The 20,666-nt window shown below is 49.0% G+C and overlaps 1 protein-coding gene across 4 annotated transcripts in view; it reads right to left on the reverse strand.

Annotated features, from left to right (window-relative positions):
- PKNOX2 (PBX/knotted 1 homeobox 2) overlaps positions 1-20,666 on the reverse strand; it is a 72,584-nt gene that overhangs the window by 43,465 nt on the left and 8,453 nt on the right. For all 4 annotated transcript variants that reach the window (XM_040977156.1, XM_040977159.1, XM_040977158.1 and 1 more), the window contains exon 2: positions 14,453-14,592. In XM_040977156.1, the coding sequence (XP_040833090.1) occupies positions 14,453-14,592 (140 nt within the window). The remainder of the gene's footprint in view (positions 1-14,452; positions 14,593-20,666) is intronic.

Genomic DNA, 20,666 nt, shown 5'->3' on the forward strand with positions numbered 1-20,666 from the left:
GCATGTTCTAACTGGCACTGTCCAGTAGAACTTATTGGCAATGGTGAAAATGCTCTATAATCTCCACTGCCCAGTATGGTAGCCACCAGGAGGCCAATGAAATGGGGGCTGTTGTAGCTAGAACACTGAATGTTTATTTCTATTGATTTTAATGAAAGTAAATCTACATAGTCACATATGGCTGGTGGCCGCAATATTGGAGGACACAGTTAAGCCTTGGAAAGGAGGAAAGACCATGTTTTCTCTTCTAGCACTCTATGCATGGACACAACAAGAGGACAGAGCATCCAGCCCATGAGGCATTTGTAAGTGAGTAGAGGAGATCCTAGGAGTCTGTCCCATTCAGGAATTTTAGCAATTCTGGGCAGGAAAACAGAAAATGCCTGCTGCCATCTGCACATCACACCTGTCTTTCTTCCCAGGCTCAGAGGAGGGGGCGGTGGATAAAAGGAGATAAGTTCAGGCTGAAGACAAGTTTCTGGGCTGGGTAGAGGCTGCCTCTGGACACTCTGACTTTCATTTCAGGAACTGGTATAAAAGTGCTGGCCCCAGGGCAGCAGACTGGATGTCAGCGTAGAGCAGAGAGGATCCATTTTTAAGCATGGCTCATCTCCATCTCCAAATTTCCAGAGGAGCCCCAACAGGCAGCTGGTAGGGAAAGCAGTGGGTGAGTCATCTGGATGGAGACAAAGAGAAACCCAGGTGAAGGGGTTAAACTCCAGTGTAAGTCTTCATTTGCAGCCACTAATGCTGCAGCATATTATAGTCTAATCTAACCTGATCCCAGTTTAATGCAAGATTCTGCTGGCCCTGAGTGGAATACCAAAGAAAGCCTCAGTGGCTGTAATTTAAGCAGAGCCCTGCAGTGGTTTAACTGAGGGACACGAAAGGCAAATTCCAGACGGTGTTATGAATTATTGCGCCTTATGAACCTTCCCACTCTCAACAGATGCCTGCTGCCATTTAAACAGCCACTAGATCAATTAGGAATGAAAGGCACAAATCGACTCTGTACAAGGGCACTAAATTACCAGGAACTAATAATCCACAGCATTGTGCCAGGTGGCGGGGGTGCAGCCCCCGCCCAACCCCGCGGCAGCCGTGCGGTCACTGCACATTCCTGTAGCACCGGTTGGAGAGAGGGTGGGCAGCTGCTGTACAGAGGGGATGGTGTGTGTGCACGTGTGTGTGTGTGCGCACGCGCCTGTGTTCTGGGGTTGAATGAGAGCAGGGTGTGAGTGTTTGGGTGCTGTCCTGTTTGCACGCACAAGTTGTGCATGTACAGTATGCATGCAGATGTGGATTTTGTATGTGCCATTGATGTGCAGCTTCTGTATGCTGTGATACGCTGCATGTGCTCTGCCATGTCTGTGTGGGATATGGCTGTGCAGTTCTGTGTTCTGTGTACATCATGTGAGTGGGAGGCCCCCCAGCTACTAGCACAGGGGACGGAAAGGGAGGACCTTCTCCTTTGTTTCTAGCCTTACCCCTGCAGGGAGGAGCAGCTCTTCTTGGAGTGGTCAGGGCAGGCCTCTCTGAGGAGGTGACATTTAAGCTAAGCTTCGAATGATGAAAAGGCAGCCATGTAAGGAGCTAAGAAGAGGCATTTCGAGCAAGAGGAAAAAGCACAGCACTTGAAATAAGAATAAGTGTGGCATTCTTCCTGGAGAAAACCTAGCAGACAGTGGCTAGAGCAAGGGAGGCAGGAGGGGAGTGGAAGAAGGTAAGGTTGAAAAGGCACGAGGAGTCAGCTCACGGAGTGGCAGGCATTGCCACACTGCTGGGGATGGCGTGTGCCTTCCATTCAGAGCCATGGCTCATATCCAGGCATCCAATCTCCCCAGAGCGTATGCGTGTGCATGTGGGGTATTTGCTCTACTTTGAAGTGTCTCAGGAAGGGGTTAACTAAGGTTAAGGGTGCTGGACTGAGCACCTCTCTCCAACTCTGCACTTCCCCAATGGGGGGGCTACAGCCAGTGCTGTCAGCTCCCAAGTCCTCCCTCCTCAAACTCCATCCTCCCAGATTCCTGAACTGGGCTCCTCCCACTGGATCCTGGGAGTCCCTTCTACCACACTAAGCTCAGTTAGAGCTATTTCTAGAAACTATCCCAGGGGGAATGTGGCTACGAGTGCTCTCACACTGTGTCTACTTCCTCACCACACAAACCCCCACCACTTTCTGCTTTCTGCCTCCTCCAGGCTCAGTTCCCCAATGAGCCCTATTTGGTGCTGAGGCTGCCCTCTCTGGGCTCCTCTAAGGTTGTCCCCAACAGCCTTATGGGAGAGTCACCTGATCTTGTACATTTGACCAACTTGTGCCAATCTAAGGATTGATCCTTACTTCTCAATATAACCTTCAATATTACCTCAGAGCAGGAAATAAAGTTGTCAACCCTCCTTCAAAGACCCCTTCTAGCAGCTTCACCTGTAGGCTTCAGATCCACCTGATACAGGAATGGCCTTGTTTTACTGAGCCAGGGATTGGGTGGAAGAAGGATGCTGGATGTGGAATCTTGGCCTTGCCTGAGCCTCTGCTTGTTCAACTAGAAGCTGGTTGTGCAATATAGACTTCTTGCCCTTGTCCACATCTCCGCCACCATGGACCAGCATCCCTCAGCAGCGAGGAGTAAGAATGCGGACTTCAGGCCCTGGCGCCCGGAGATGATGAACAAGATGTGAGAGATGGCCATTAGATTTTATTTCCAAAGAGCTGAGGACATTTGACCTCCGTAAGAGCTCACCTTCTCCCTCCCGGATCCCCGCCTGCTCTTCTGCCCGCGAGTCACCTCCTGTGCGACCGCCCCCTCCACCCCAATCTCTCTTAAGCCGTTCAAAATTTGGAGGAAATAAATCTCACCGCACTAATTCAGTGAGAGTTTGAGCCTCGTCAGTGCAGAACAAATAAAAGGAGTGAACTGGCATGACATTTTACTGCAGGAGAGAGGTCGTTTCCAGCCACTAATAAAAAGGATTTGACACAGACTAATAAAGAGAAATGAATTTCTCTAATGGCCTAATTTAGCACATTCAGCACTGTGCCCCCGCCTGGGTGCTGGGAGGTTGGGAGCCTTGGAGGGGAGCGGACAGAGCAGGAGGGAGGAAGCCACCCGGCTCAGCTCTGAGACAGCTCTGAGAAAGAGGGAAGAGAGCTCAAATAACATTATATTATATCTTTTTTCTTTCCTGAGCCCCCTCCCCTGACCCCACCCTCATCACCTCTCCCCAGAAGCATACAAAGTCAAATCAAGCTCAAGATATGCAGTTCCTGTTAACGATCCAAAGAAATAAAGAACCCCTCTCCATAGAATTGCAGCCTTGTGCTAGCTTAAGAAGGTGATTAAACCGGATGTGTTGATTTCTACAGGGGTTTAAGCCATCCTTTGGTTTAATTACTTCTGACATTTCTGCCTTCGTGTTTTTTACATCACCCAAATTCACAGGCCTGGAATGTCCACTCTGAGGCCAGGGTGTATGTGGCTGCTGGCGTAACCAGAATAGATCAGGGGTATGATGGATGCTGCCTGAAGCCCTTGGCAGGGTGATCAGAGACCCCTTGGATCAAGAGCAAGAGTGAGAGCAAACACTTTATCAGTGTACAGGGAAGTGATTCCCACCTCTGCAGAGCAGTCAGCAAAGCCCATTGGCATCCTTGCCGGCTCTGGACCGGTGGCCTGAACCTGAAGCAGGCTGTGGATTTCTCACACCTTCTCCCAAACCTTTTGGGGTGCAGACCACAGCTTCCCTAGTGACCCTGGCTCTCCTGTCCAACTCACCATTTCCTTACAGGGCTGGAAATCATTTCCTTTTGCTACAACGAATCAGAAGAAGACACCCAGGTCGTTTTCCATGCCCCTTCCCAACTCCTGGCATAGCCTGTTTTTCTCGCTTGTTTACTTTGTTTTGTTTAGTAATTTAAAACATTGCTTCTTGCTTCAGGGAGGCACGGACACACAGAAACAGAGACACCAAAAAAGGTTAGGATGCCGAAATACTATGCTTCTGCGAGGCCAAGATGTTACAGCCAAAGGCCAGAGGCAGAGAACCAATGTGGAGACGGTGACAGAGCACAGTGGCCTGGCCAGGGCTCGAGGACAGCACCTGGAGGTGAGGGGCACATTAGTGCTGAGTGCTCTTTCTGGATGATAAACCTTGTGATTCACAGCCATGTCGTTCTGTCCCTTCTGAGCCTCTCAGTCATCCCTTCCCTTGTGTCCTTGGCTGGGGCTGCACACTTCAATTAGGGGTCCAGCCAAGTGTGCGGCCACCTGCCATCCCTGTAGCTGACCTTGGAGACCTCTCACAGGTCAGGTGCGCTCCTGGAGAGTTAAGGTGGGCAGAAGGAGCCCCAGTGTCAGCACCCACCTCCCAATGGGCAGAAGAGTCAGAACCCCTGGCCCTTCCCAGCTGTGCAAAGACGGACAATCAGAAGTAAAGTGGACGGCAATAGAGTGGGATTTTTGGGTGGAGATTTTCAGAGTCTGTCGGCTGTGAGTGGGGATTTGCTGGGGTGAGGATGGCACTCAAGTGACTCAATCTACTTTCCATACACCACAGTTGGCAAGTTGCCAAAGCCTGGCTTCCCAGACACTGAGTAGTCCCTGGTTGGCGGGTCCTTTATTTCCAGTGCCCTTGACCAGAGACCCCCGAGATCCCACAGTCAAACACCATACTCTAGAAGCCACTTTCCAGCATGGACCCCACGGCAACCCTTCCCTGAGCATCTTTTCACAAGCACCCATTGGCACAGCTACAGGGACACTCTTGCCCAGGCTGTTTGTGATGTGGTATCTGCCTCTTTTTAGAGTTTATTGTGGGCAGACTCTGCCAGGAAAGATTGGAGGTGCAGTGAGCAGTCCCGCTGCAGTATCTTACTCCTCTCCTGTCCAGGCTTGAGCCAGCAGCATGACTTAAGTTTGCCTCTGCCCCATGCTGCCCCAAATCTGGGCCACTATAGCTCCTGCACCTCTCTCTACATCTCTTCCAGTGATTGGCAGCACCTACCTCAAAATGCACCCTCTTGTGCAGGGGTTCCCTGACGGCTCTCTGCAGCAAGAGGGAGCTTTGCCTTCCCCACTGTGACACTAGCCATCACAGGATTTTTGACTTTGCTCACGAGTTTGGGGGAGAAGTGGGTGGTGATGGTGGGATCTGAAACCAGTACACACTATGGAGCTCCCTGGCAGGTTCTTATAGGGATTAAGCGAAGAAACAAGCAGAGTGTCTGGCACTTAGTAAGCGGTCAATTAATGCTCGCTCCATTTCCCTGGAATGGTCTGTGGGCACCCTTTTATTCAGAGCGTTGCTGACACCATCCACTCCGTATCGTCCCACCTCCACTGACTCATTTGGCTGGGAAGACAAGTCCCTGTGCCAACTCAAACAGAGGCCTGAAAAGCAGGGGGAGAGACATCTTACAATCTATCAGAATGCAGAATTTTATTTTCTTGGAGCAAAAAAAAAAAAAATTCCCAGTAAGTTATTGACAACTAACCACAGTTGGCACACAGATCCGTCCCCCTCACTCTGTGGCCGACTCCTCCAGTCTATGATCTCATCTGACCTCTTTCTGAACCCCCAAAGGTGGGGCACAGTGCATGGCATACAGCAGAGGGTCCGTCAATATTTGATATGTTGACAAATGGAACAAATACATGTGTGAATTAAACAATGGCCATGGAAAGAAGGTTCCAAGACACAGTCTTAATATTCTACCAGACTCAGAACGTAGGCATCTTGGAGGGCACAGAGGTCTGATTTTACCATCTGGCAGCTTCTAAGTACAGTCAGAATAACCTTCTTGCTTTCTTGGGGGCTTGGCTGGGCTATGTGAAAGGGGGCAGTAAGGTCTTGAGGGGAGGGGAAGCATGCGAAAGAGGTGTTGCCTAGCCCTCCACTTTTTCTCCCTCAAAGGCACCAGATGGAGAGAACAGAGTGGGGCGGGGAGGAGAAGGCAGCAGCCCCTTGTTGGAAGTATTTTTACTTCAGGTGTGACGTTGAAAGCATGCGGGAGTATTTTTAGGCCTGCCCAGTGGGCGGTGAGCTCGCCTGGGTTGCCTTGGCGAGGATGTCTTTTTGTCACTAAATTGGAACTGCATCTGTTAGGGTTCTTGGGCTGCCACCCAGCTCTCTTCCCCCAGGTGGGTGGACAGGTCCATTCTTGGCAAGTGTGTGGGTCCCAGGGCGGGTCACAGTCTGCTGTGTATTCCCTCCTCCACATCCACCCACTACTTCTAACACAGAAAAACAGTGCAAGTGAAAATGCAACCAACTGAGTGTTCAGGTTGGTCTGCATGGCTGTAAAACAGAATCTGACTTATAGCCCAGTACAGTAGCTCAGGCCCAGCTGCTTCACACTGGGGTAACTCAGGAACAGACAGGTGAGGGGTCTCCGGAAAATAAGCCCTTTGTAAGAGGCAGGCAAAGCTTCTAGAAATTTAGGCACTTCCCAGAGACAAAGCTGTAGGGGAGTGGAGTTCTTCTGGCACAGTCACTGGTGGGAACTGAACATGCACCTACACATCTGGTGACACTTTATGAATTTCTCTCATGCATAACTACTGCATTTAAACACCCCTGCACCCCTAGCATCCCATTGACTTATTAGCAAACTGAGTGTCTGAGTGATTAAGCAACTTCATTGAGTTATTAAGGGACTGAGTCCAAATTCCAAATCTTGTGCTCCTCCATCATTCCCACATATTACTTTCAAACAATTCAAGGAATCTATTCATCCTCCTTATTTTTACTTTCCTTGAGTCATGTGCATCTTTGGGTTGAAAAACCCAGTGGCTATATTTACTCTTTGAGCATCAAGAACGTTCCAGCAGTGGGGATGTGCTGTGGCTTAGTAAATTAAGCTATACCTGCAGCAGCATTGCATGAGGGTGCCAGTTCAAGTCCCAGCTGTTCCACTGCCAAGCCAGCTGCTTGTTAATCTACCTAGGAAAGCAAAGGAAAACGGCCCAACCTTTTGAGCCCCTGTACCCTGGTGGGAGACCCAGAAGAAGTTCCTGGCTCCAGGCTTTGGCCTAGCCCAGCTATGGCCATTGTAGCTATTTGGGGAGTGAAAAACCTTTCTATCTCTCTGAATCCATAACTTACTTATTTTCTCTCTTTCTTTCTTAAGCTTTTGTTGTTGTTGTCTGCTTGTTTTTATTGGAAAGGCAGATTTACGGAGAGAAGAAGATAAGAGAGAAAGATCTTCCATCTGCTGGTTCATTCCCCAAGCAGCTGCAACAGCCAGAGCTGAGCTGATCCAAAGCTAGGAGCCAGGAGTGTTTTCCAGGTCTCCCACATAGGAGCAGTGTCACAAGGCTTTGGGCTGTCCTCCACTGTTTTTCTGGGTCACAAACAGCTGTAAGGGAAATGAAGCAGCTGAGACACGAACCAGCACCCATACTAGATCTCTCAGTGCATACAAGGTGAGGATTTAGCCACTAGGCTATTATGCCAGGCTCAACTTTTTCAAATAAGAATTACAAATTTAAAAAAACCTCCCTGCTAGTAATTCTTTGAAAAAAAAAAGTGTTCCAGCATAAAAGAATCTCTACCTTATTCAATGCCTATCCAAAGAAGTTCCCCCTTGTAATAACATTGTTGTGTGTTAGGAAAGGTCTTTAAAGTTTTCATAGATCTTTCATTTTTCCATTTTGTGCCCCCTCCCCTTGTGGGGACAGAAAACTTATCATAAGAGATTTGATGATCTGCTCAATGGTAGAGCCAGAATTCAGACTGAGTTCTTGGTTTAGGCTCTTTTCGCTTGACCATGACCTACAACAGTATTTGGGAAAAGCAGATGGTGTTTAGCTAAAGGAGGGAGAAGCCAATGGTCTAGGTGTCCTTGGAGCTCCAGGTGCTTTCCTCTCATTCCATTCACAGCAGCAGGAGACCCTGTTGGTGGTCATCTTCATCTTATAAGACAGACTGAGCCAGGATAGGACTTCTCACGGTAGCTGCTTTATAGATGTAGCTCTCAATCCACTGAGCGCCTTGTGTGAGCCAAGCTTTTAACATTATTATCTCATTTAATCCTAACATAATCTTGTGGGGATAAAAGTCACTAGGCTTCCAGACTCCTGGATCTCTTATCAGTGAATCTTGTCTTGGCAGGGTCCCCAGACCATTCAGCTCTACCTATGCCAGACTGGTGAGTTGTGAAAGTTGTGAAAGTAGCATTGCCTCCAAACACACCTGCTCCTTGAGCAAGGTGGCTGCTAGCAGATACGGCAGAGGCTAGGCTTGGAGTGGGGGCCCCTGATGATAACAGGAAAGTCAGGGGATGGGCTTTGCTTGATACTGGGATAAACCTAGGTGTGGTTTCACTCTCCAAAGTGTTTCTCCACCAGGGTTAACCTCTCAGGCTGGGGTCAACAGCTGAGACGTTACTCCAAGGCCAGAGAGTCCAACAGTTTCAAGAAGCAGAGAGTGATGGCTATAGGCCACAGGCTGCAGAATAGAACCAAGAACATACCTGGAACATCTGCTACAACCCTTAGTGGTCCAGAGGATCTGGCCTGTAGCCTCTGGCCCCACCTTCTCTGCTTGCAATGAATGTGCTCTTCCCACACCAGCCTAGGCCAATTACCCAGCACATTCCAGGAAATGACCAAGCATAACACCAGGGAAGGCAGAGGGTTAAGACTCAGGTCGCCTCGTGGGAGCCAGGACACTCTTGGGTCACAGGGTGCAAGAGTTCCCTCAAAGACACTTCATCAGGAAGTGCCAGTTCCCAGGGTCCTGAGCAGGCAGCAGCTGCTGAGGATGGTCCTAACAGGACCCTGCCCTGCCTCTTCTTCCCATCTCATGGACTGACCAGCACAAGCCCAGAAAAGGCATCCTGGCCGTGATTCTCTTGGGGTTTGATTCCCTCACTGCACTGTCAGCCAGAAGTTTTCTGGGTATTATCTAACCACCAATCTTTTTCTGAGTTCACACTATGTGCCCAGTGCATATCACAAGCTATGTTCTCGTCTCTCCTCTACACCCTGGTCAGTTTCAGCGTTATTAGCATGTCCTTTTAGAATTTATATAATTCATATCATTTATATATTACACATAATGCCTTACATGTAATAAAGCTCAACCCATGTTTACTTAAATTACAGAATGAAGATCAAGGTCTGGGAGCCCTTTCCTGTCCTGCCCCTTGCTATACCTCCCCTCTCAGCACCCCTCTCCTAGCCTCATCCAATCCTGCTGCTTCAATTTCACCAACTACCTAACAGCAGCTGACACCAACAGAGTGGTTGCCACCTGCCAGGTTCTTTGCCAAGCACTTTACCTGTGTTATCTCATGTAAGCCTCGTGACAATCCTGACGAAGAGACTGTGCTATTTCATCCCTATTCTACAGGTGAAGAAACTGAGGCACAGAAATCCAGTGGTGATGCCAGAGTATGAACCAAGAAATCTCAGTCCAAATGGTGGGTTCCGCACCCTGAATGCCACCTCCCTGTCAGATGCAGAGCAGTGCAAAGCAATCTCCACTCTACCTAATGAACACTGACCTGTGTACTGTAGATCATCTACTGTTATCCTAGCTAGCACTGCTTTCTTTCTTGAAGCTGAGCAAACAGAGGCTCCATGAGATTAACTTGCCCACCGTGACAACACTGGGTATCACCAAGTCTATTTCTAGAACATTCTTCTGTTCCCACTGCCTAGTACAGCTACTCGACGACATTTGTACCTCCAGCTAAAGGACTATCAGGATCAAGCCTGGAATTTCAGGTTTCCAGGGAGGGATCCGAATGCTGCTCACTGCCCTTTCCAAAGTTAAGAGTGGGTGCTAAGGGACCCAGTGAGATGAGACTGGAGGGTGTATAAAGTCAAGCGAGCTTCAGCAAAGTGTGTTGCTTTGTGGAATTGCAACTTTAGCATGAGCCATCAAACCGCATGGGTATAGCCTGTGGTTTGTGGGAAAAAGGTTTTGAAGAACTACACTGTTTGGAAAGATTAAGCCTCTAAGAGCCAAGAAACTAAAGAGCTAGCAGAAGAAGGAATGGATGTAGGGTTTCTGGAGCCACCAAGGAGTTCATTCATGGATAAGCCAGGAAAGATTCAGAGAAAGTGAGGAAGCTGGGACAGAAGGTGTGGATGTACTTAGGCAGATGGAAAAGAGACAGCCAGAGCTGGGTACAACCTAGAATGAAAAATTTCACTGCTTGGGGTTCAGCTGGAAAATCATAACCGCAGGCACTTATAAAGCATTTGCTCTGTGCCAGGTGTTGTTCTAAGTATTAATTCATTGAGAGAGAACATTTCAGATTTAGAATTCAGGGGAAGGCCGGATGAGAAAGTGAAGACTCAGAACTTGGGATCATGGCTGATGGGATGAGTGACAAAGTCCCAGGGGCAGGCATGTAGAGATGGCTGCAACATGGCGCCCTGTGAGGGGCCTGCGCTTTGAGGCTGGTAAGACCCAGTCCCAGTTGCTCAGTGGCTCACTACTTGGGGCCACAGTTGGAGCTTTCACATCACAGAAAGCAGCAAATGCCACAGATCAGGGCTCCTTCCCATCTCAAGAGCCATTGCCAGCCCATATACTTGGAATCATGATATGCGTGCGTGGGTCTGCAAAACTTAGCTAACAAACCCATTCCACAGGCTTTACTTGAGTGCCTGTGATGTTTAAGCTGCTGACTCTGAAGCATTGTGTAGGGTGCTGAGGATAAGGAGCTGCACACGCCAGATCCTGCCCTTATGGAGTTCACAGTCTAGGGAGAACGGAAACAAGGTTAACCCAAATGTTAACCCAATTCATTCACCTGTAAGCAACGACACAAAGGGCAAATAAAGGATAGGGAAGCCATCTCATCTCCACCACCTGTCCTGCAGCTGAATTCTCAGCATTTTGAATGGAGCAGCAAAGCACTACTGTCCTCACTGTTTTTTCACCCTCCAGCCCTGCATTTCCTTATCAGTCTTAGGTCACCTCCCCAGGGCCTGGAGTGGTTTTCTGCAGCAGAGGCCAGTGCCTTAGCAGAGCAGGCTCACAAAGCCACCATCCCCCGCCCCCCCCTCTTACTCGCACCTGGCTAGCCCAGCTCCTGCCACTCTTTGGCTCCCCAGGACATCACAGTTGCCATGGGAACCCACTCACTTCAAAGGGGAACGAAGGAGACTGCAGGGGAGGAGGGAGAGTGAAAGCAAGATTAACCTCACCCGCTTGGCCCTGTCTGCTTTGCTGGCAGCCTAATCCCCAGGTCTCAGACTGTACCTAGGACCTGCCGCTCAGTCCACCAGCTTAGGCAGGGCTTGCTTGTGGTCCAAATCAAACTGAAACTTCCTCAGGGTTGAGGTAGGGGCTGGGGAGGGATAGGACTGGGCTGGGTCCAAACCTACAGCCCTCATTCTACAGGCCTCTCCTCTGACCCCCCTCTCAGTGTTGCTCCCGGGCCACAAACACAATTACCCAGGATGTGCATCCAATCACGGGATCTGTGCGGATTAGACTGCAATCATTAATCTGAGTGGGAGCTCCTCGTTGCCTTGCTGATTAGCCCAGATGATGCCCTGGTATGATCCAATTAAAGACACACTCCCCCCTCCCCCAGACACACACTCACGCAATACACACGGTTTCCACATCACAAGGGGACCAATACATTTCATTAACACATCCTCTTACACAAGTGCGACCTCCTCCCTCCACACCACACCCTCCCTGCCCCGTACTAGCAAACTGCCTCCTCTTTGACACACTACCCCTGTGCTGCCCAGTGTGGGTTTAGACAGGGAGGGCCTCCACCACCTTGCTTCCTCTGCGGCTCTGGGAGGGAGCCATGCAGGAAGGCTCCCAAAAGTCAGTGCTAGGGCGCTCTTCTGAATGAAGGGGTCTTGTTACACTTATTGACGTGAAATGCTGGCTCCCTGATGTACTTTGGAGCAGCAAGGCTGCCCCCAGGCAGGCAAATCTAATTAAAATTACCCGTCCCTGCAGGGAAAGTAAGCTCCTGCCCAGGTCATCCTGGCATTGGCTGCAGCCAGAGAAGCCAGTATTAATGGGAGAGGTGTGGCTATGGGAGATAACCCCGCACCCTGGGGTGAGGGGCACATGTTTGCCTGGGCCTTCCTCTTCAAGGCCACCTGGATACTACAGACATGCTTTGCCTGCTCACCAAGGGCTGTGGGAGAAGCGCAGCTTGAGAGGGAAGATGGGCAGCAAGGATGCTTTGGCTGAAGGAAGATCCCAGCTGTACTTTAGGGGACAGTGCCCATCAGGTGGTGACCTGCCAGCCCTGTTGCTTGGCCTGGCTGCAGTATGAACCTGGGATTTGGGGAAAGAACTTAGGAGTCCACAGAGCCCATTAGCAGGAACAAGGAAACCCTGGTGCTCAGTGCCAGATGCAATATCAGGTGACATAGGCCATCTCAAAAATCTTAAACAATCAGGAAACTGAAGCTCAGCCTTGGTTTCTAGGAACTCATTGTTACGTCACTCATCTGGGGTTTTTCTTAGATCATTACATATGCCGGCTTAGAGGTTCTACCCCGAAGTGTCTGAGAAGGTACATAGGACCAGTCTGCATTGTGCACGTGAGTCCCGTGGAGTCTCATGGATGTGCAGAGCACAAGGACTTAGGTCTAAGCAGGCTCTGAGCTTCTGTGCTTCTAATCAGCTCCCAGGTAATTTCGTGCTATAAGTCCACAGGTCACACCATGAGTAGTCAAGATCCACACAGAGTACTACTACACAGAGTACTACCTGATATCCTCCCAAGATATCAGGCTGCTGGGTAGCTTTCAGAGGCCGTGTTACTCCTCTCTCTTTTCAAATGGGTTCCCCACAAATGTGCACAACCACCACACAAGGCCAAGTTATCTTGCTTGAATCTGTAAGCTGCAGTGGCAGAGCCACTGGCCATTCCTGGAATACACCAGAGTCTTACTAGTGTGGCCTCCCACAAGACCCAACTCAACACTGCCTCCTTTGGGGAACATTTGTGGTGCTCAGACCAGACAGCAGTGTTTTTTTATTTGCTTATTTGTGGGTCCCTGATGAGACCAATGCACTAGTTTTGTTATTTCACCCTTATTTCCCCCCCTGAGGTCAGGCACAGTGCCTGCACATGTTAACAGGAAGGATTCAGTAGAAGAGTATGGAGGAAAGAGGGGACCAGATTCCATAGGCCTTTGGGGCCTAAGGCAGAGCTCTCTACCCACATGCAGCTGGACCTGGCTCATTCATTGTGCAGGGCAGGGCCCAGGCACCATGTTTTATCCTTCTGCACCTGAGGAGGCCTCTGTGCCAAGTTTCATGGGTCAAGGCTCACTGCTCCGGATTCCTGACTGTTGACATTAGAGGCATTCAATTCTGAATAAATAAAAAGTAAATAAAAATAATATCAGTGAGAACTGCATGAATTACCACCATTATCATAAAGGCACCGTCATGGCAGTTGTGGAGGGTTGGCAAAGAAGAGATCAATCTTCCTGTTCATCTCTCGTGGTGGATCATTCCACACATTCCTGGCATTAGCACCTGCTGTAATACAGCCTAGCCAGCACTTGCACTTGCTCATGCATATGAACAGATGAGTTCACACAAGCAGATGTGAGCAAGGAGCCAACCTCAATCCTGAGTGCAGACTCGGGCATCTTTCTTAGTGGTGTGGACTCCTCATGGATCATCGATGACTATAATTCCTGCCAAAGTTTGTTTTAGACATGCTCTCAGATCTTCCCTGTCAGCCAGATACACAAGAACCAGAGTTCATTGACATAACCAGGCATTTCCTGACCTCATCCCCACCATCTGCAAGACTCAAGACCTCACCCTGGGTGCTTAAGGCAGAAGCAAAACAAGATCAAACAAGCTGCCTGTTCTCAGCAAACTGTGCCTTGAGAGTGCACCAAACCCTACAGTTTCACAGATAGCATCAGTATTAAGACAGTTAAAAGACCAGCCCCCCCCCCAGAAGATTAACCCAGAAGGCTTAAAAAAAGTTTGCATGTTCTGTCCTATAGTTTGACCTACTCACTTATCATCTCTGAATGCTGACTCTGTATGTTCCTTAGTTCTGGAGCCCAGGAACTAAGAATTATATATCTTAACGGGACTTCCTGTGATTGTCATGCATACTGAAGTGTGTGTTTTCAAGGCAGGGATGGTACCATTGGATGTCCAGTGTCCCGGTGGGCTTGTTATAGGAAAGGCAACAAGAAGTGACAGGGCAAGGAGAGAGTCCAAGGCAGCAGTTTGTTGGTTGAGCTGAGGGTGTCTGATTTTTATTACAACTCACCTCCCTAGGCCATCATATCTCTTACTAGACGTTTCCAGAAAGCTTAAGTCAATCCATTGTGGCTAGCTGAGGGATTCTGGATACTAACTTGATTGAGAAAAGGAGGTTATGAAGAGCAGTTATTGGATAGGGTCCAGCCTGGATTCTCATCTCCAGCAGCTGGGCCTGAGGCTAGCTGGTGGCTCTGAGCAGGGCTAGGGCGTCTCCTACCTGTACACAGCTCGCTTGTCAGCCTCCAGCTGGGCCTGGGGGTCAATGGGGGCACTGGGCACAGGTGTGCTGGCAGCAGCTGAGGGTGCGGAGATGTGGACAGCCTGGGCCTTGGAGGGTGGCTGGGCAGTTGCCGTCATCTGCGGAGAGAAGAAAGGGGAAGTGCTGGGTTAGCACAGCCAGAAGCTGGTTCCCAAGCTGGATTGCGCTGTCTCCCTTGCCTTTGGTATGGTCGTGGAAGAGAATATGGGCAAGAGAATGGAGAGTGCTTAGTGCTTATGTGTATGTATTCTACAAGTGAGAGAGCACTCTACGAAACAATTTGGGGTCATCCGAAACCAGGTGATGCCCAGTACACCTTGAAAGGGGTAATTCTTCATATGCATATGCTGACCTTTGGCCAGAAGTGGAAACAATCAAATAAAGAAACTTTTTTGCTTTTTTAAAGATTTATTTTATTTTTATTGGAAAGTCAGATATACAGAGAAGAGGAGAGACAGAGAGGAAGATTCTCCGTCTGCTGGTTCACTCCCCAAACTGCTGCACCAGTTAGAGCTGAGCTGATGTGAAGCCAGGAGCCTTTTTGGGTCTCCCACGTGGGTACAGGGTCCCAAGGCTTTGGGCCATCCTTGACTGCTTTCCCAGGCCACAAGCAGGGAGCTGGATGGGAAGTTGGGCTGCCGGGATTAGAACCGGCGCCCACATATGAGATTCCGGAGTGTGCAAGGCAAGAATTTTAGCCACTGGGCTACTGCGTCGGACCTAAGAAAACCTTTAAACCGTGCTTATGGATCCTTGGGACAACCTGAATTCGATGACTTTGGAGGGCAGATGAGAAGCAACCGAGTCTGTTCTCATTTGGAAACAGGTTTGTTTATTCGCTGTAACGCTTCAAATGGTTCTCATCGACCAAGTGTTTTTCCAAATTTGGTTTAGCTGGACCCTTGAAGATAAGGAGAGTTTCATGGACAACAGAAGATTTTTGCTCTTGGTCATAACAAATAAATGCTTAGGGCAGAGGCTTTTGTACTAGGTTCTATGATTTTGAAGGTGCCCCAAGGCCTCCAATTTTGTGCCAACCGGAACATATCCATTGGCCTTCCTAAGATTTTGTTTGAAGAAATGGCTCAATAGCTTTACATGTTTGAAAACCATCATTACAGAGTTTAACATTTTTACCTATATTCTCCAAATACATCCCTGAAAGCGTGAATGGTGGCAGGCCTCAAGGGATCTCCTACCTCATTCTGTACGCAATACCAGATAGCTCTTTGCACACTGTGCTGAAGAGCTGCATATAACTGTCTGCCTCCAGGGCCCAGTGCAGTAGCCTAGTAGCTAAAGTCCTTGCCTTGGATGCGCCATATGGGCACCAGTTCTAATCCTGGCAGCCCTGCTTCCCATCTAGCTCTCTGCTTGTGGCCTGGGAAAGCAGTCAAGGATGACCAAAGGCCTTGGGACCTTGCACCCACACAGGAGACTTGGGAGAAACTCCTGGCTTCTGGCTTTGGATCCACTCAGCTCTGGCCATTGCAGCTACTTGAGGGAGTGAATCATTGAATGGAAGGTCTTCCTCTCTGTCTCTCCTCCTATCTGAATATCTGGCTTTCCAATAAAAAGGAAGTCTTTTAAAAAAATAACTGTCGGCCTCCTTCTCTAAGCCTTGCCAGTACCCAGACGACACATACAATTAGCAAACATGTTTGATGCTTCATGAAAATATTTGTTGAGAAAACGAATGAGTGAATAAATGAATGAATATTCCTTGGAAGAATCAGTTGTCTGACAGCTGGGAGATTTCCCCCATGCGTGAAACTTTCTGCACATCTGTGAAGACAAGCACAGGGCTGCTGTTGACAGGCCCTCCAGCACCTGCAAGCACTCTTCACGGAGATGTGACCTGCGGTGCCACCTCTGTAGACAGAACATAGCTCCTCTCGCTTTATGTGCGTAGTCCTCACCACGTATCATGTGAGGATATGGAATACAGAATACAGAAATATATTTTAGTGCAAAAAAGATGAAACACATGCACAGTTTTTCCAATAGGAAAGTGAGTATTATAATACTTTCTGAAGACCCCTCATATGCATACATTTCAAAAATTTAATTCTGTCTTTGCATGAACTTTTGGAAGTACTCCCTGTATCACTATTGGCTTATTTATTTTCTCTCCATTTGTGACTAAAACTTAAGCTTGGGGTTATATTCCTAATACAATCTGTTGCTAGCAGGTGTTCAAGATACACATGTTGAATCAGTGAATTAATGAACAATGGACTGAGACTATAAACAATGATGAAAGAAGCATATTGCATTTTACTGTCTCATTTTTGTCACTGTTGGCTGATCCGAGGGACATACTCAAACTGAGGGTGTAAGAAACGGCACATAACTTCACGGTGCCTGCAAGCCAGCAGACAGTTGCTGAAATAGTAAAGTCTGCCTCTGATTAGCCTTGACCTTGGGCAAATCCTTAACTTTCCTAAATTCCTGACCTCTCATCAGTAGTAAACCGATGACCTTTTAGGATCTGTGAGTATTAAAGAGGTTCTATAAGAAAGAAAAGAGAAGCAATCGTTTCCTTTTTCAAAATGGAGAAAGAAAACAGTAAATGCTTTCCATCTGGGCCAGACTCATCCCCTCACTCATTCACTAATGCAAACGGTCATTGCTTCAGATACCTGTGAGTTCCTACCAGGTACCAGGCACTCCACTAGGCTCAGGGCACAAAGATGAGTGCCTGCTCTCACGGAACTCGGGTTCAGGAGGATGTGAGATAAGTGACCCAGGCAAGGTCATGGCACTTGTGGAAACACAGGGTGATGAGACCCACTGGACAACTGTGGGGATGACAACTAAAGGGGAGCTGTTGGTGTTGGGAAGCTTCCAAGTAAACACTACATACCTTCTTAGTCATCTTCTTTAGCATTTTTATCAGTGATTCAGGGAAGGTCTAAAGAAATTCTTAGCACATTAATGGATGACATGAAATTCAAATCCAAAAAAGCTTTGCAGATTTTGATAACAGACTGGACCTAAGTATGATTAATTTTCAACTGATAAGTTAAAATTCAACAATTCCAACTGTTTGGCCAAAGAAAATCACTAATATTACTATGGAACAAAGCGGAACATGATTTAGTTGCTATGTATTAGTTGACATTGGCTCAGTAGATCCAAAGTGGAATGAGTTTGTCAATAAAGAGAAATCAACAAATATTGCTGGAGAATGCATTAGCAGAATCACAGTTTGTGGAGTGAAGAAGCATTTAGCCCTGCCACACTCTGATTAAACAAGAACAGGAAAATACGTTGAAAGGAGAGTTGAACAGGATGTTGAAGGGGTCAGGCCCTACACCCTAAGAAGATCTGAAGGGACCTGCAACGCATAATCAGGAGTTGGGTAGCAGGGGAGATGGGGAGACATAAGAGCTCTCTTTGAATATCTGAAGGAAGATGTGAGTTGATGTCCGCTCTGCTGTGTATGCCCCAAACTACTAGACCATAGCCATACATTAAATTTGCAACAAGAAGACAATCGAAGCAATCTTCTCAAGCTGGGGATCTTTAAGGCTGCAATAGGCTGCCTCTGCAGGGTGATGCTACTGCAGAGACTGACTGACCTGCTGGGCCAGGGGTTGGGTTATGGGACATCTGATGTTCCCTCCAATACTGACAGGCTCCGACACCATCAGGTTCCTTCCTAATCACCCCACAGTTCAGATGAAAGACGGATAAGATGGAAAAGTGCCTTGTAAACTCTGAAGTGCCCCAAGAAGGGAGGGGTGGCTACTGTTATTAAATCCAACAATTCCAGAATGTACTTCAGGCATAATGCAAGGCCCAGCTGTATCTGCCCAGCTCATCTGAGGGTGAAATGTAGGGTGGGCTGGTATGCTCTGTGCATTTCCTCGTGTCCTTGAAGGACTCCACTCGGGGCTTTTGAGGGTGAGCCTTGCCTTTCGCCTCCCCCGTCCCAGGCAGAACTCTAGGGAGAGGTGCGGGCAGGCCCTGCAGGGTTAGAGAGGAAAGCACAAGGATGTAAATCAAAAGTGGCCACTTGCCAGCATCCCCAGAGGCCCCAGCTAGAGGCTGTTGCTGGGAGGAGGACAGGATGAAGAGAGCAGAGCTGGTCTGAGCAGGACCATGCCTCAAATTTATGTGGCTCATGGGGGCCAGCTCAGCAAACTCTGCTTTTCTTCCAGGCGTGGAGGATGAGTGTTTATCTCCAGGTGGACTTCTTGTTCCAGCCAGAAATCTGTTTCCTAAAGAGCTGGAGCTTAAAGGGAGAGATGACCTGCAGCTGTGCGCAGGGGTAAGGGCCAGGACCTGGGGTCACTGGAGGTAAAAGCCTTGGGAAGAGTACTGAGCAGCACAGCCTAATGAGCAGGGGCAGAGGGAGAGACTGGGTGCACAGGGCAGGTGTGGCTATTCCAGGGCAGACACAGGCTGCCTCATCCTGGCCTGTGAGAACCAGTTGTTCAATCTTCAGGAGCTCCGCATGTTGGCTGACATCCCAGCCGCAGCTTAAAACTGGCCAAGATTCCCACTTACACCACGGAATTGGCAAATGTTGCAAACCACGGCCTGTCCCAGTCCCCCCACTCCCCACCCCAGAGAGCCAGTTGCTGAATATTTACTGGCCCATCACCAACTGCAGGAGTTCTACCCAGAGAACTTTCTTCCATTCCCTTCCATCCAGCATGGGGAAACAATTTGGCCTTCCAGTTTGCTGAGCCACTGGGAGCACTCTGGGCTGCCCTCAGCAGTCCCCTGTGCAGACCTCAGAGAGCTCCGTGGAGCCGCCTGGGCAGCTTGCCGGGCCAGGGTGGATTTCCACATCAGTGGAGACATATAGGTCTCTCCATATAGGCCTACCAGGGGAAGGCTGAAGCACAGACAAGGACAAGTGGAGTCCAGCAATGTCCACAGTGTGTGGGGCATCGCAAAGGCCTATTCTTGTGGTCTCACCATCACTCTACCTTTCAAATAAATAGGGAAAATAAATGTTTTTGTTTTTGAAAAAGAACTTCCCTCTTCCTGCTTCTGGGGGTAACTGGGACGTAAGAGGCGAGATTTGGAGGACTGAGAGATCAGCCAAGCATGAAATGAAGAGACTCTGCCGAAGTGATTTCATGGTGCTAGGAAACCCCTTCTTGGCTTGCTGGGTCGCCTGCATGGAGTCCTCGATGCCTCGCCCTCTGCAGTAACAGCCTGTTCTGGTGGTCCTGGAAGGGAGGCTCCACCTGGCTAATAAATACTTTCATGTTTGCACTGCCTGGTGTCATCAGCCCATTGCTACAGATGGGAAAACAGAAGGCTACAGAGGGAAAGGAACTGCTGGAGATCACAATCAGCCTGTTCAAAGGCTGGAACGGGAACAGAGGGCCTCCTAATTGCGCGGCGCGAATTGACGCATTTAACCACCTTTCTTTGAGAAAGAGGAAGGATGGGAAGACCTTCTTCCTCACTCTGTGAAAAAGAAGGCAGAAGGAAAAGGCAGGGTGAAACTTCATTCCCAGCACCTGCTCTTGGGTCTCCATCCATCCTCCCATGCTCCCTGCCAGTCACAGCTTCTCCCTGTTGCCCAGCCTCTTATGTACAAGGTCGAATTGGATTACCCCAGTGGTGATGCTGCCAGTCCCAGCTTCTCCCTGTTCCTCAGTTAGCCTCTCACACAGAAGGTCAATTCGGACTCCCCCAGTGAAAACTCTGCCAGAGCCCATGCAGGAGGGGATGGGTAGTTTACTAACTGAAGGTGGCTCACTATTGTGCCGGCTTACCTTATAAAACCCTGGAGACCTAGAGGCTGAGAAGAAACTCAACCACAAGGGGCTTCATGGCCCCTGAGTCCAAGACCCCAACTGAAGTCAGCTGCCAGCTCCCACACAGGTGTCCTTTCTGTTGTTCCATGTGCCTAGCTGGGTGCATTTGCCTCTTACACTGTCTGTCCTGCCAGCAGCATACACCCTGGTTTGAACAGTCATCCACATCACCCCGCAAGGAAGGCATGGGATGGGGCAGCTGGAGACAGCATCAATGACAAGTTCTGTCATCTCGGACAAGCAACCCAGTTCCTCGAGCCTCAACTTACCTATCAAGCCAACAGAACTGATAATCTCTCTGCAGGGCTGCCATGAGACTGCCGACAGGGATGCATGGCAGTCCTTGGCTTCCAAGGGTATTGTTAGCCTGAGCCTCAGACTCCAGC

This window comes from Ochotona curzoniae, unplaced genomic scaffold, assembly GCF_017591425.1.
Source record: "Ochotona curzoniae isolate NIBS_2020 unplaced genomic scaffold, NIBS_Ocur_1.0 contig_2723, whole genome shotgun sequence".
Classification (NCBI taxonomy): Eukaryota; Metazoa; Chordata; class Mammalia; order Lagomorpha; family Ochotonidae; genus Ochotona; species Ochotona curzoniae.